Source organism: Lissotriton vulgaris, chromosome 9 (genome assembly GCF_964263255.1).
Source record: "Lissotriton vulgaris chromosome 9, aLisVul1.2, whole genome shotgun sequence".
NCBI lineage: Eukaryota > Metazoa > Chordata > Amphibia > Caudata > Salamandridae > Lissotriton > Lissotriton vulgaris.
Window position 1 is genome coordinate 620,950,409 of NC_141697.1, and position 13,476 is coordinate 620,963,884.

The following is a 13,476-nucleotide window of genomic DNA, read 5'->3' on the forward strand; positions in this document are numbered from 1 at the left end:
GTATTCTTCATTTTCTAGCCACTCCTGCCTGTCCTTTCCACATTTACTACTAAAACATATGCTTATGCCTGTGAAGACTCCAAAGTCTGGACAGAGATGTCTGCACAGAGAAAGTATAGATCTGACAGCTCACTCTATCCCACCTCTGTATATGTAGGAGGGGGATCTCTGTACTCCAAGTAATGCTCTTTTTGGGGCCGCTCTTTGCGATATTAAATCTTTACAGCTCTCGTGGTGTTTGGTAACAGGGTCTGACAATATTTTCACTTTAACCAAGTAATCAAACTTTCTAGAAAGAAATAGGTAATTAACAACTTTAGTGCTTATATTTAACTAAATAAATATATATAAGCTGAAAGAGAAAAAAGGAAATGCAAATTAGCTCAAGAAAAAGAAAGCAGACAGAAAAAGGGATAAAGCATGTTTATTCCTCAGATCAGTGAGCAGATTAAAAAACAAAAAACAGCTCCTTCATTCCGGGTACTTAAATAAAACTTAAAAAAATAAAACATTGAAGGGACTTTGAACAAAACAGCATCCTGTGCAGAATTCACAATTATTCTTTAAACGCTGAACAACCATGTTGGGGGTCTTAAATACAAGTCCCACTAAAATAATAAATACAGCCTATCCCCCAAACATGAGTCATTCAACCTGGATACCTCAATTAAAATAAGACTTGTTTTCAGTAATCTCCTATATTTTGGTCCTTTGTGTTTACTTTCGTACCGGGTGCCTTGCACCCAAAAATGTTACTTCAAAGACATCCCTGTTGATTCCCTGAAAGGCCTTGTGGCAGAATAACCTGTCAAGTATTCAAAATTGGGGAAGGAGGGTCCCCTATGACTGCAAAATAACAAAAATTGTACTATCAGCACTAACATGTTGTGGAACATGGATGTTTGGTCTATGTGTCAGTTACTCATCTGTTGTCCAAACAATGCCAGGTAATACAGTTTCCTTCCTAAGGAACAGAAAGGAAAATATTTTCACATCCAAGATGAAATTCTATATTAAAACACTGAATTACTTCTTGCTTAATGTAGTGTTGCCATCAGCCATCTTTTCTACGCCTTATGTCCCTCTTTCCAAATGAATATTGGTTCTGCTACAATTGACAACCTCACTGCATTAATGGTACTCTACAGAGTTTTGTAACAGTTTTAGGATTTGCAAGTTATGACTGTGGTCCTTGTATCAGACTTTCTTTTATACCTATGGCCAATACTTGTGTCACTGTTCCTAGAAACACTGTCATTTATGATCTCTGTTTCCAGTTAAAAATATTATTAGAAATATTCTGGTTTCAATATTAATATCACGCCATGGAAAAATCACTTTTCCCTGTTTTTACGTCATGAAGGTGCTCGAGGATTTATAATGATGATTCTAGATACCTAGGTAATGATACATTATTAGTGGTTCATCCATTAACATTGAAGTAAGAATCTACATTAGTATTGCTTCTTGGAATATAGCGATCCCTGTTTCATGATTTTAAGTGCTTTAAAAGGCATTGTCAATGTTCCTATTTCAAGATTATTAGTGCTCTTGAACTTAGTTTGACTTTTTTTTATTTAGCTGAGCTCTGCAGGAGTTCCTGATATTAGTTAGGCAGTGGTTCAGAAGTTAATTAACGTCTTAACCGCGACGGCAGCACTAGCGAGGTAGTGCTCCCGTCGACCAACGGCCGACGGCAGCACGCACGGGGTTAATGGTGATATCCAATTCTAATCTATAGCATTCTAAATGTATTTCGATATTCAGGCTGCTAGATTAAACAGTGCTGCAAATATGAATTATACAATCTCTATTTCTTGATGAGAAGTTATCCAAAAAGGAGGTTACTTTCCTTGTTCCTAAATGACTAGAGATGTGAAGATTAATGTGGGTATCCCTGTTTTAGATGGGTAGAGTTAAGAGAGTAACATGGTCCCGCTTAAAGATGCTTATTGCTCCATAGAAAGGATGAGTAGGTTTCCAGAGGTTGATATGAACATTTATTTCTAGAATAGCACTTTAAAAAGGCACATTGATGACTATGCCCCTTGCTTGCAAATTATCTTTTTTTTTGTTAACATTGACAACCCGTGCCTTGATGAGCAGTTCTTCGTAACTGTATTTTGATATCTGTTTTAGATGATTAGTGCTCTGTATTGTAATCCTGATGTGACTGTTTGCGGATTATCTTTGTTTAATAAACTAATCCTGGTGACTCTGACAATTAATTCTAACTCACATTAGAATGTATGGCCTGATGCTTTTTAATAAGTGATTCACAGGTGAAAGCGTTTTCAACCAGAGTTTTAGTGATCCATTTCACAGTGAGGTATCAGAATTCCACTGCAACTGGCAGTGAGGATAGGATGTATGTCTCTGTTATGAGAATAATTGTGTCCTAGAGGTAGGACTAACGCCATGGTCTCGGTTAATGCTTTGGATTAGATATATCACTTTGGATGGTTTCTAGAATAATAGGTGGCCAAAGCTTTTATTAACGGCCTCATTTTTTGATTACTGGTGGCTTAGACATTAATATTAATGCCCATGTTTCAAGATTGAATGTCATAAATAGGTTATTATTGGCATCTGCATTTAAATGACTATGTAAATGGGGCAGTCCCCCCAACTTGGGGGATCCAAGTACCCAGCAGCCTACAAATGACTGGTTTTGAAACTTGTTTACCATCGATGGAAAATAGATCTTGGGCGTTATGCCAATTGTCCAGTTGGTGGTTTGTAGAATTATAACAAATTCATATCTTCTAGATGAATAGTTTACTACAAGGTTGCTCAATTAATAATGATATAGATATATAGGGTTATGAGGGATGTCCCTTTTTAAGATTTAAAGTGTTCTACAGATTGTTGCCCCTCACCTCGTTTCTAGATGCCTAGCTGTCTGCAGATTAAGACTGCGGCTGTGCTTGGGTTCATCAAAATCTCCAGGAATTAGGGTTGTTCCAGTTTTACGTTCGCTGTGCTCCACAATGTGCAGCTGATATTCCTGCATCAAGATTACTTAGTGATCCCTGTTTGTGTGAGAAAAGTGGTACATAGAGAGATTCCAGTTTCTGGGATAAGCATTGACGTGTGTCTTTTTATTTTAGTCCTGGTCCTAAAACAATAGTGCCCCAAGAGTTATTACTGATGCCCCTATGGTAGACGTATATTTGTTTCACATCTCATTGTCAGCCCTGGTTTGTCATATGGATTCTCATGCACCTCTATACTGGTGCCCTCAAGTCTTTCTCACTCAGATGGCAACACTACGAAGCTCGATTCGTAAGACAACACGACAGTGGTTGACCCTTTATGCTTCCACATGGAAACCGATCCTGAGGAGACCTTCCAAGAGAACTCCAGAGAGTAATACCTTAGAATATGAGAATACATTCACAATTATACCACGTGGGAACACAAGACACTGCATTCTAAGAGGAAACTGCAGCATCTGTTCTTCATCTTACGCTCAACTGGCCAAGCATGCCCTCAAGTCTAGGGTCAGTAAGAAACATCAGTATCAACGTCATAGGAATGGTCTTGCACTGGTGGCTGACCTGTGCCACAGAGTGCAACTGTGCAGTCCTGACTCTGGCCCTCCATGTCTATATCCAGCAAGGTCGCCTGCACCACAACTTGATCGGTTTTGTGGAGGGCAGGCACGCCCAACTTGTCCTCATTGGTACTGCTTGATGGTGTTTCACAGCTGCTGCTAGGGGATGTGCTCTGTGTTTTGCCAAATGACACAAATTTCCAGCGATCTAGCTTGGGCTTATTGGCAGAAGGCCTTGGCCGAGGCGCAAACTCTAGTGTCTTTGGCCTCTCGACCATGGACTCCTTCTCAGGAACTTTACGTCGGAAAGGCGGAGGGAACACAGAGTGGGGTTCTGGTAAACGGGGGACTTCTGTCTGATTCCAACCTGGAGAAAGAAGAATGACCGAGTGTTAGGATATTTAGCTAAAGAACATATAGTGAAATGATCATTGATTATTACTATATGCTAATGACAAAACAGTATACTCATACAGTCTTCACAGTAAAACAGAATAATATGGAAGTGCATTGCAAATAATACAAGTCACTGTTCAAGTCAGTGCAACCATTGGCTGAAGTAGGTGAAAACATCCATTCAAGAAGAAGAAAGTGAAAGACCTGCTGTTCTGCAGTATTGTAATGAAGCTAATTCATTAAGTATTCACAAAATACCATGGCATAAAATGGTGACCCAATGTATTAGAGGTAGGAGAAAGATGGATAAAAATTATGCGGAAGGAGTAAACGGACCGGTAGAGGAGAAGAGTACCAATGCATGCTTTCAGGAGCAGAAGATTTGCGAGAGAATTAATAATAGGACATCATGGTCAAGAAGGAGTAAGACCTTCTAGAATTAATAGACTAGCAGAGATGGGGCATTAGAAGACAGCAACTGCAGAGCGTTCACAGGTGATAGTGGGAAATCAATAGATGCATGGAAATCTCATGACGTAGCATACACAAAAATAGCATGGAATTGGTAGGCGGCAGTGGAGTTTGGAGGTGGCACAATATTAGAGCCGTTTGCAGTGCAGATTGGAGAATGGCAACCACTTGCATCAGTCTTTGCCATTATCTCAATTTTTCCTGGAATGCACAAGCTGATACTAATTCAACACCCCCTCCCACATCTATTATAGGTCTTCTGCGATTTTGCTGGATGTATTCACTTTTTTTATGAGCCATTTTAATTGTTTTATTTTTTAGGTTCCATGACACAATGTTCTGTTCAGGTATGATGATACTGACAAAATGATAAGTGTACCCAAAGAAATTATCCGCATCTATGAGACTTCTTATTCATCCTATATATGTGTTCAAAGAAGGATCAACATACTTCTAAAAATGTTAGGCAAACCCTCATACACCAGCATAGGTGCACCCCACGTTGCTCACCACCGCACAACCACACCACTCATGGCTAGAGTTCGATACCTACCTTTCCTGTCCAAGCCAGTCATAATTAAGTCTCACTCCTGCGCTGCTCTCGGAGGCCACCCCAGAACCGCCTGTAATCCTGCTTTACAGAGGGCCGACCGGGCACGTGCTTTGCCCAGACAGAGAAGGGGAGAGAGAGAGAGAGCGAAAGCGAAAAAGAGCGAGAGAGAGAGGAGGAGAGAGGGAGGGAGGGAGGGAGAGAGGAGGAGAGAGATAGAGAGGGAGAGAGAGATAGAGAAGAGAGGGAGGGATAGAGAGAGGGAGGGAGAGAGAGAGAGGGAGTGAGGGAGAGAGAGAGAGGGAGGGAGTGAGGGAGGGAGTGAGGGGGAGAGGGAGGAAGAGAGGGTGAGAGAGGAAGAGGGAGAGGGAGAGGGAGAGGGAAAGGGAGAGGGAGGGACAGCGAGGTAGAGGGAGGTAGAGAGAGAGGAGAGAGAGGAGAGAGAGGGGAGAGGGAGAGGGAGTGGGAGAGGGAGAGGGGGAGAGGGAAAGGGAGAGGGAGAGGGAGAGGGAGAGGGACAGCGAGGTAGAGGGAGGTAGAGAGAGAGGAGAGAGAGGGGAGAGGGAGAGGGAGAGTGGGAGAGGGAGAGGGAGAGGGAGAGGGGGAGAGGGAGAGGGAGAGAGGAGAGAGAGGGGGAGAGAGAGAGAAGAGGCTGGAGACGGAGTGTGCCCGGAGGCCCCTGCAGGACCCCATAGTGGCCTATGGCCATGAATAAGAGAGGCTGCACTGAAGAGGGCTGTGTAGTAATGAAATGGTTTATCCATCTCTAAAAAAGCAACGACTGCAGCGAGGAGGAGCATATTCGCACATGTGAGGAAGATGGACCGGGTTGACGTCCTTCAAGGGAGTGACTTACCTCTTTTGGGTGGGTGTGACGGGCCCCAGATCTGAACAGGTACAGTTTGGGGCCTCACGCGGATTCAGACACTAGAGTGTGAAGAAGGGGCTCGGACAACAGGAAACAAAGGCTAAACCCCACTACAAAGTCCAACTCTCCCCCACCCCCCATTTCTTTTGAGTCGGGGCAAGCATTTGGGACCCCACAGGAATTAAACCACAAAACATCCCTCACAGGCACCTAGGAAACTAAAGGACCAACAAACAGAAAGTGATATAAAGCAAACAATTTACATCGAGAACATTGCCTGGGGTGGAGAAAAGAACAACTGCTCCTCCTACCATTCACGCTTCTCTGCCTCTATATAAGCAGTTCCTGCTTTATGTAGCAGTGTTTACTTGCCTGGCTTCTCACTCATCACTACTGACAACAAGCAGTAGGGATACCAAACCAGTGCTTTAAGTGGGATGAAAAAATTAGTGGGTATCTCAAATGGGCGTGGAAAATGTAATTAAGGGTGTGGCTTAAAAACAAGTGAACTAAAAATATGTGCTTAGATTACTGTGCTTTACAAAAAGTGAGCGACCCAAGAAAACCCTTGAGGGCTTGGGTAATTAAACTGAAAAGGTAAGGATGCCTTCAAGGGAATTTGTTTTGTGCGTATTTAGTAATTTGAACTAATTTTAAAAGGATAAATTCATAATCCTTAATGGGAACAAATCAAATGCTATTGGGCTCTGATTCAATATAAACTTAATTTTGTCAAGACACAACATACAACATACAAACAAAACAGGAGGTGTATTAGAAAAATATACTTTTATCAAAAACATTTTTTTAAATGAGACACTTCATATACAGATAAGTGAATAAACAAAGAATAGGCCTGTGGGTACACACATAAATAAATCAATACGTGACTCAACAGAACCTAAAAGACACCTATCCCCAGATACATTGAATAAAACAAGACAGGGATAAGATGTAGGGTCGACGTTTCGGTTTCCTAAGAGTTATTTGTAGAAACCATCTTCAGGACTGTTGTCATTTGAGATCTGTATAGAGATATTGTAATCTGAAATAAAAATATTTACAATTACAAATCTACACTAATCATATCTTTTCATTCCACCTCGGTGACATAACACAAAACACACTTATGAAACACTAAAAACATTCAAGTAACAATGACATAGTGATATACAAAAAACATAAAAGACATTATGAACCTAGAGTTAATTTAGAGGAAATCATTTCACTAGTAAAATATATACATCTTATTTAGCTCAAGCATAGTTTTGTTCAAATCAAAAAGTTGATTCTACACTGGAACATTAAGTAGTGAATCATGTAATTCATCTGTGACAGATTCAATGACCCTGTAACACTGATGCTGATATTTATTCAAAAGAAATAACTTTGACAGTTTATGTTGTCGTGGTCCTATAATTTTATCGAAATCTGTAACCACCTGAATGTAACAATTAGAAAATCATTGTCATTCATATCTCATTTGTAATTTAAACATGATAGTTTGGAAGCAAACATAAGGATAAACGAATAAACATGTTTTAAGTAGACACTGATCTTTCGATATCGTGCGGATGTTATATGAAACCAAAGGGATTGGATATCAATAAACAGTTACCTCACTTCCTAATGCTGCCGGAATGTGATGGCTTGGAGTGGGCCAAGATGTAATGTCACAAAAGGAACCGCTCCTAGATATATATATATCAAGATTATTATAGTGAAAACCCCAATTCTTAATTCTGGATTTTAAAGAGGACAGACTGGTAGTGGTTTACCTATTTGATGTATACAGCAACTTCTTGGCATTAAAAGCAAGTAGTAGACTTCACTGTGTTAATAGTGGCTTTTAGAGGTATGAGCCTGCCCGATGGACTGAAACATAAAAGGTCAGAGATATTTAGCCTGCCAGTTTATATGTTTGGTTCAATTGTACATAATATGCCTGAGACAGCGAGCGGATCACATACCTTTAAATCATCAATATGGTGACTTGAATCGTGACTCCAAGTAAAAGAACGATGTACTGTAAATACAGTGGAGTAGTATCAAATCTTGCCAAACATGAAGAGTCAATTTCAGGGCAGATATTTAGACAGTCATGTGGCGAAAATCTAAAGAGTAATGAAGGTATCAACACGTCAATATCTTAGTCTACCACAGAGATATTATCCATATCGTAATTACTAGTTGTAAGCTTACCCAGTAAAAGTAGCAATTGTAGATTATAATGCACTATCCTTTTGGACCAGAATGGATGCCAAGCCAAGGTCGAATTTATCTTGCCGCATATAGAAAATTAATTTCAGAGCGGCGATTCGTCACGTCATGGGGCGACAAACTAAAAAGAAATGACAGGTATCAGGGCGTCAATGACGCAGTATACCAAATGAGGTGCTAAGTAAGATTTTATCAGCACGGGGATTCTTAATTCCGGTCTTACCTAATAACGAACAGAATGCAGCGCAGCGTGTAGTCGATACGGGACAGGTATTCACTGCCCCGCGCTCCGTGATATAAAGCGTTTGGAGCTAGAAACAGGACTGCGTTTTTGGCGGCCATATTGAGCTAGTCAAAACAGCTCTAAGTATACTCGATCGAGCTAAAAATATATGAATCTGATTTTCGGATCAACCAACAACATGGATATAGATATTATAGTCAGGTGCGGGCCAAAGAAGATCCTCGCATCTATGTTTTATAAGATTAGGAATACATGAAGAAAATGGGTGATCTATAACTTGGTATTTACTCATAGAACATCCGCAGCTAAACATATTTATTATATAGCTTATCCTATTTGTTATAAGTACTTGACTGACATCATAAAAAGTCCAACATGATACAGGTTGATATCAAACATCCTGTGTGCTTTTTGATATGTATAAAGACAATCAACAATATATATATTGGTTACAGAACGTTCTTGGTCAGTAAGTAAGCTTACAACTAGTAATTACGATATGGATAATATCTCTGTGGTAGACTAAGATATTGACGTGTTGATACTTTCATTACTCTTTAGATTTTCGCCACATGACTGTCTAAATATCTGCCCTGAAATTGACTCTTCATGTTTGGCAAGATTTGATACTACTCCACTGTGTATTTACAGTACATCGTTCTTTTACTTGGAGTCACGATTCAAGTCACCATATTGATGATTTAAAGGTATGTGATCCGCTCGCTGTCTCAGCCATATTATGTACAATTGAACCAAACATATAAACTGGCAGGCTCAATATCTCTGACCTTTTATGTTTCAGTCCATCGGGCAAGCTCATACCTCTAAAAGCCACTATTAACACAGTGAAGTCTACTACTTGCTTTTAATGCCAAGAAGTTGCTGTATACATCAAATAGGTAAACCACTACCAGTCTGTCCTCTTTAAAATCCAGAATTAAGAATTGGGTTTTTCACTATAATAATCTTGATATATATATATCTAGGAGTGGTTCCTTTTGTGACATTACATCTTGTCCCACTCCAAGCCATCACATTCCGGCAGCATTAGGAAGTGAGGTAACTGTTTATTGATATCCAATCCCTTTGGTTTCATATAACATCCGCACGATATCGAAAGGGCAGTGTCTACTTAAAACATGTTTATTCGTTTATCCTTATGTTTGCTTCCAAACTATCATGTTTAAATTACAAATGAGTTATGAATGACAATGATTTTCTAATTGTTACATTCAGGTGGTTACAGATTTCGATAAAATTATAGGACCACGACAACATAAACTGTCAAAGTTATTTCTTTTGAATAAATATCAGCATCAGTGTTACAGGGTCATTGAATCTGTCACAGATGAATTACATGATTCACTACTTAATGTTCCAGTGTAGAATCAACTTTTTGATTTGAACAAAACTATGCTTGAGCTAAATAAGATGTATATATTTTACTGGTGAAATGATTTTCTCTAAATGAACTCTAGGTTCATAATGTCTTTTATTTTTTTTGTATATCACTATGTCATTGTTCCTTGAATGTCTTTAGTGTTTCATAAATGTGTTTTGTGTTATGTCACCGAGGTGGAATGAAAAGATATGATTAGTGTAGATTTGTAATTGTAAATATTTTTATTTCAGATTACAATATCTCTATACAGATCTCAATTGACAACAGTCCTGAAGATGGTTTCTACAAATAACTCTTAGGAAACCGAAACGTCGACCCTACATCTTATCCCTGTCTTGTTTTATTCAATGTATCTGGGGATAGGTGTCTTTTAGGTTCTGTTGAGTCACGTATTGATTTATTTATGTGTGTACCCACAGGCCTATTCTTTGTTTATTCACTTAACTGTATATGAAGTGTCTCATTTAAAAACATTTTTTTTTATAAAAGTATAGTTTTCTAATACACCTCGTGTTTTGTTTGTATGTTGTATCTTGACAAAATTAAGTTTATATTGAATCAGAGCCCAATAGCATTTGATTTGTTCCCATTAAGGATTATGAATTCATCCTTTTAAAATGAGTCCAAATTACTAAATACGCACAAAACAAATTCCCTTGAAGGCATCCTTACCTTTTCAGTTTAGATTAGTGTGCAGCCCCACTGGTATTTTGCTGCTTCTGTTATTGCATCCAGATCTATACTACAACAAACAACATTACATCTACAACAAACCAGGACTATTTGCTTTGCCAGTGGTTGTTAGTTGTGTAAGATAAATAAGTAACAACTATGGCTTTGCAGCATAGAATATTGAAAATACTTCAGTTTTGAAATGAAGAGACGCTGTGAAAGTATTAAAACAAGCCTCTTTGAAGGGACCTCAGAGGCAGTGCAGGCTCGTACTGCTGCAGAGTTAAGATTTATTGTTTCACCCTGAGGGCAAAAATGGAGAGCCCGAGAGACCCGTCTCTGCACCTGCTTTGCAGAACTGCCGCTGCTGAGCACCAGCTGGACCCGGCCTACTTAAAGCGCTGTAACAAACAATTGATATAACTGAGTGATTGACAAAAAACACTAATGATATGGAATCACTGATATTACTAAATCATGGGTCATATTAAGCCACTGATAATACAAGACCAGCATTTTACTAGGGCTACAAAAGGGGGGTGAATGGGTCAATCCGGTACTCTGTCTATGTGTCCCCAATTTTATAACTCTGGATGTAGGTAGTGCTCCAAGGGAAAGGGTGTCAACCCAGCACCCTAGATACTCTTCAATAGAAACTTTAGCCCTGAGCACATACACTTGAGTGTCCAAAATTCTGTATCCAAAATAATCTCCACATCTTTAATATTGTTTTTAGGAAGACTTCATTTTATTCATGTAGTCACATAAGCCTCACACCAGCGCACACATGTTTCGTCTTTGGGTTCAAGTCACCCTACGACTTCTTCAGGGCTGTCAAAAGTTTAGGTCAGCCTCTAGTGCTTGAACGCCAGTACGTACTCCAAGGATAGAGGTGGACTCGGATTCCTGCACTCGGGAAGAGTCAACAATAGACATATGAATATCTACTTACCTGGACTGAAACTCAAACATGATTTAACAGATAGGACCACCATATACTAGAGGCTGACATAAGACGTGTTAGAGATTGCCTCGTTGAAGTGCTCTTTACCAGGGGGCCAAGTCAATATCCTGGGTCAAAAAAGTTTCCAATTGGCTCAATAAACTGAGCTTAACAAGATTATGGACTAACCCAAAAAATAGGAGCAAAATCGATCTTTATATTATGAAATCTAGTTACTGGGTTGATATCCAAGACAGTTATCTTAATAACCAGCAAGTAGGCACACTGACTAACAGATTTTTAGATACTAAACCTTTTTCCCAGTTTGAAGAATTCTTAGATTTTGTTTCTTCTCCCTTAGCTAAAAGCCTTTATATTTGCTCCCGATTTGGTACTCTACCCTTAAGATCTTTAACTAATCTACCTCATCTCCCAGGCATGTGGCCTGGGAGATGAGAATGAGGTACATATACTATTTTTCTGCTCTAATTACCATGGCCCATGCCAGAAATGAATTATTCCCTTGGGTCATAATTTGAAGGTGAAGAAATATTTAGTGGTTTTTAGAATTTTAAAAAGCGATACTACTCCTGTTGTTGTTGCTGTGAGCAAATTTCCACAGGCAGTTTGGCACAAAAGTAGCAGATTGTTGAATTGGATCTCTAGTGCTATATCAACTCTTTTGTAATCATTATTTGGTTGTAATTGTGATAACTTTATGTATTTTATGTACCAAGTCGAAAGGTAAGTTTTACATGTCTTAAAGTGTTTTACCTATTTGCACATAGCGTAGCCTGTCCACAGCTTCTGCTTTTACGTGCTAGCAACAATGGAAGGGAAGGAATTTTGGATAGCCTCTATCTCCATTTGTTTTTTAAAGGGGGAAATTGAATTGTGATGGAAGATATTTTAAAATGCACTTTGATATAATTATTGTAATGTTATGTATTTGTATAATTTGATGGTACCTGGCTACCGAATAAAGTTATTACTACTACTAGAGGCTAACCTAAACTTTTGACAGCCCTGAAGAAGTTGTCGGGTGACATGAACCAGAAGACGAAACACGTGTTGGCTGGTGTGAGGCTGATGTGACTACATGAATAAAATGAAATCTGCCTGAAAACAAGATTAAAGGCGTGAAGATTATTTTGGATACAAATTTTTTGACACTCATATGTATGTGCTCAGGGCCAAAGTTTCTATTTAATCATATTAGAGACACTGATGAAACTAGATGGACAATGATACTGAGCTACTGGTGGTACTAAACCAACATTGGTACCGAGCCAATGGCGATACTGGACCAACGCTGGTAATGAGCCGCTGAAAACAGGCCAACTATGTTACTGAACCACTGATGATACTAGGCCAACATTGGTACTTAGTGGCAATAGGGAGTCACTAATATTTCCGAATCACTGGTAATATTACACCCACAATTTTCCTGAACCACTGAATACCTGGATACATGGTTCTTATACGTTTGACTTCACTGGACCACCACAGAATCATTACTGGAATCCAGGGACTTCCACTGAGTCATTAGTGGAAGCCGGGTAACCCCGGCCTAAGTCATTTTTATGATTTGAATCTCAAAACAATAAACAAATACAGAATAGGTATACATGAAATGACACACATGAATAATTTTTTTATTCAATTCACAAATATAGAAAAATCGAAATTTGATTTTCAACAGGAATAGTTGAGCTTCCCAATATTTGGTTCTTGATTTTTGTTTAATTAAGTGAAATGCTAAACTCTAGAACATCGCGTTGTCTTTTTTGCTCCTAATGCATGCGAGTAAAACATCGTCCATGCAGATAAAAACAAAATTTTTAGCATCCAATTGCAAATTCTTCCACATTTTTAGAGCATTTTAAAATTTCACATTTTCAAGTTTGCTTTTTTATTTTTTATGTAAACTTAACTATTCTGCTAACTTTACTTAATTTCCTAAACAGTTGTGGACCCCCTTGTTTAGGTGTCGTGCACCCCCAAAGTTTGGGCACCACAGATTAAGAACCGCTGCCCTAGATCAACAATAAGTTTGAGCCTCACTCAAGCTCAGTATAGTTAGATATTGCTCCAGAACAGCCTGATAGTGGGTGAGCTGTCTTTAGTCTGATTGGTGAGAGGGCAGGTGATGAT

General features: G+C 39.1%; 1 protein-coding gene across 1 annotated transcript in view; it reads right to left on the minus strand.

Annotated features, from left to right (window-relative positions):
* Positions 1-408: 408 nt before the first annotated feature.
* The window catches only part of MAP3K10 (mitogen-activated protein kinase kinase kinase 10), a 270,585-nt gene continuing 257,517 nt past the window's right edge, over positions 409-13,476 (minus strand). Inside the window, exon 10 of the mRNA XM_086938266.1 lies at positions 409-3,923. Within this exon, the coding sequence (XP_086794392.1) occupies positions 3,505-3,923 (419 nt within the window). The 3' untranslated portion in view covers positions 409-3,504. The remainder of the gene's footprint in view (positions 3,924-13,476) is intronic.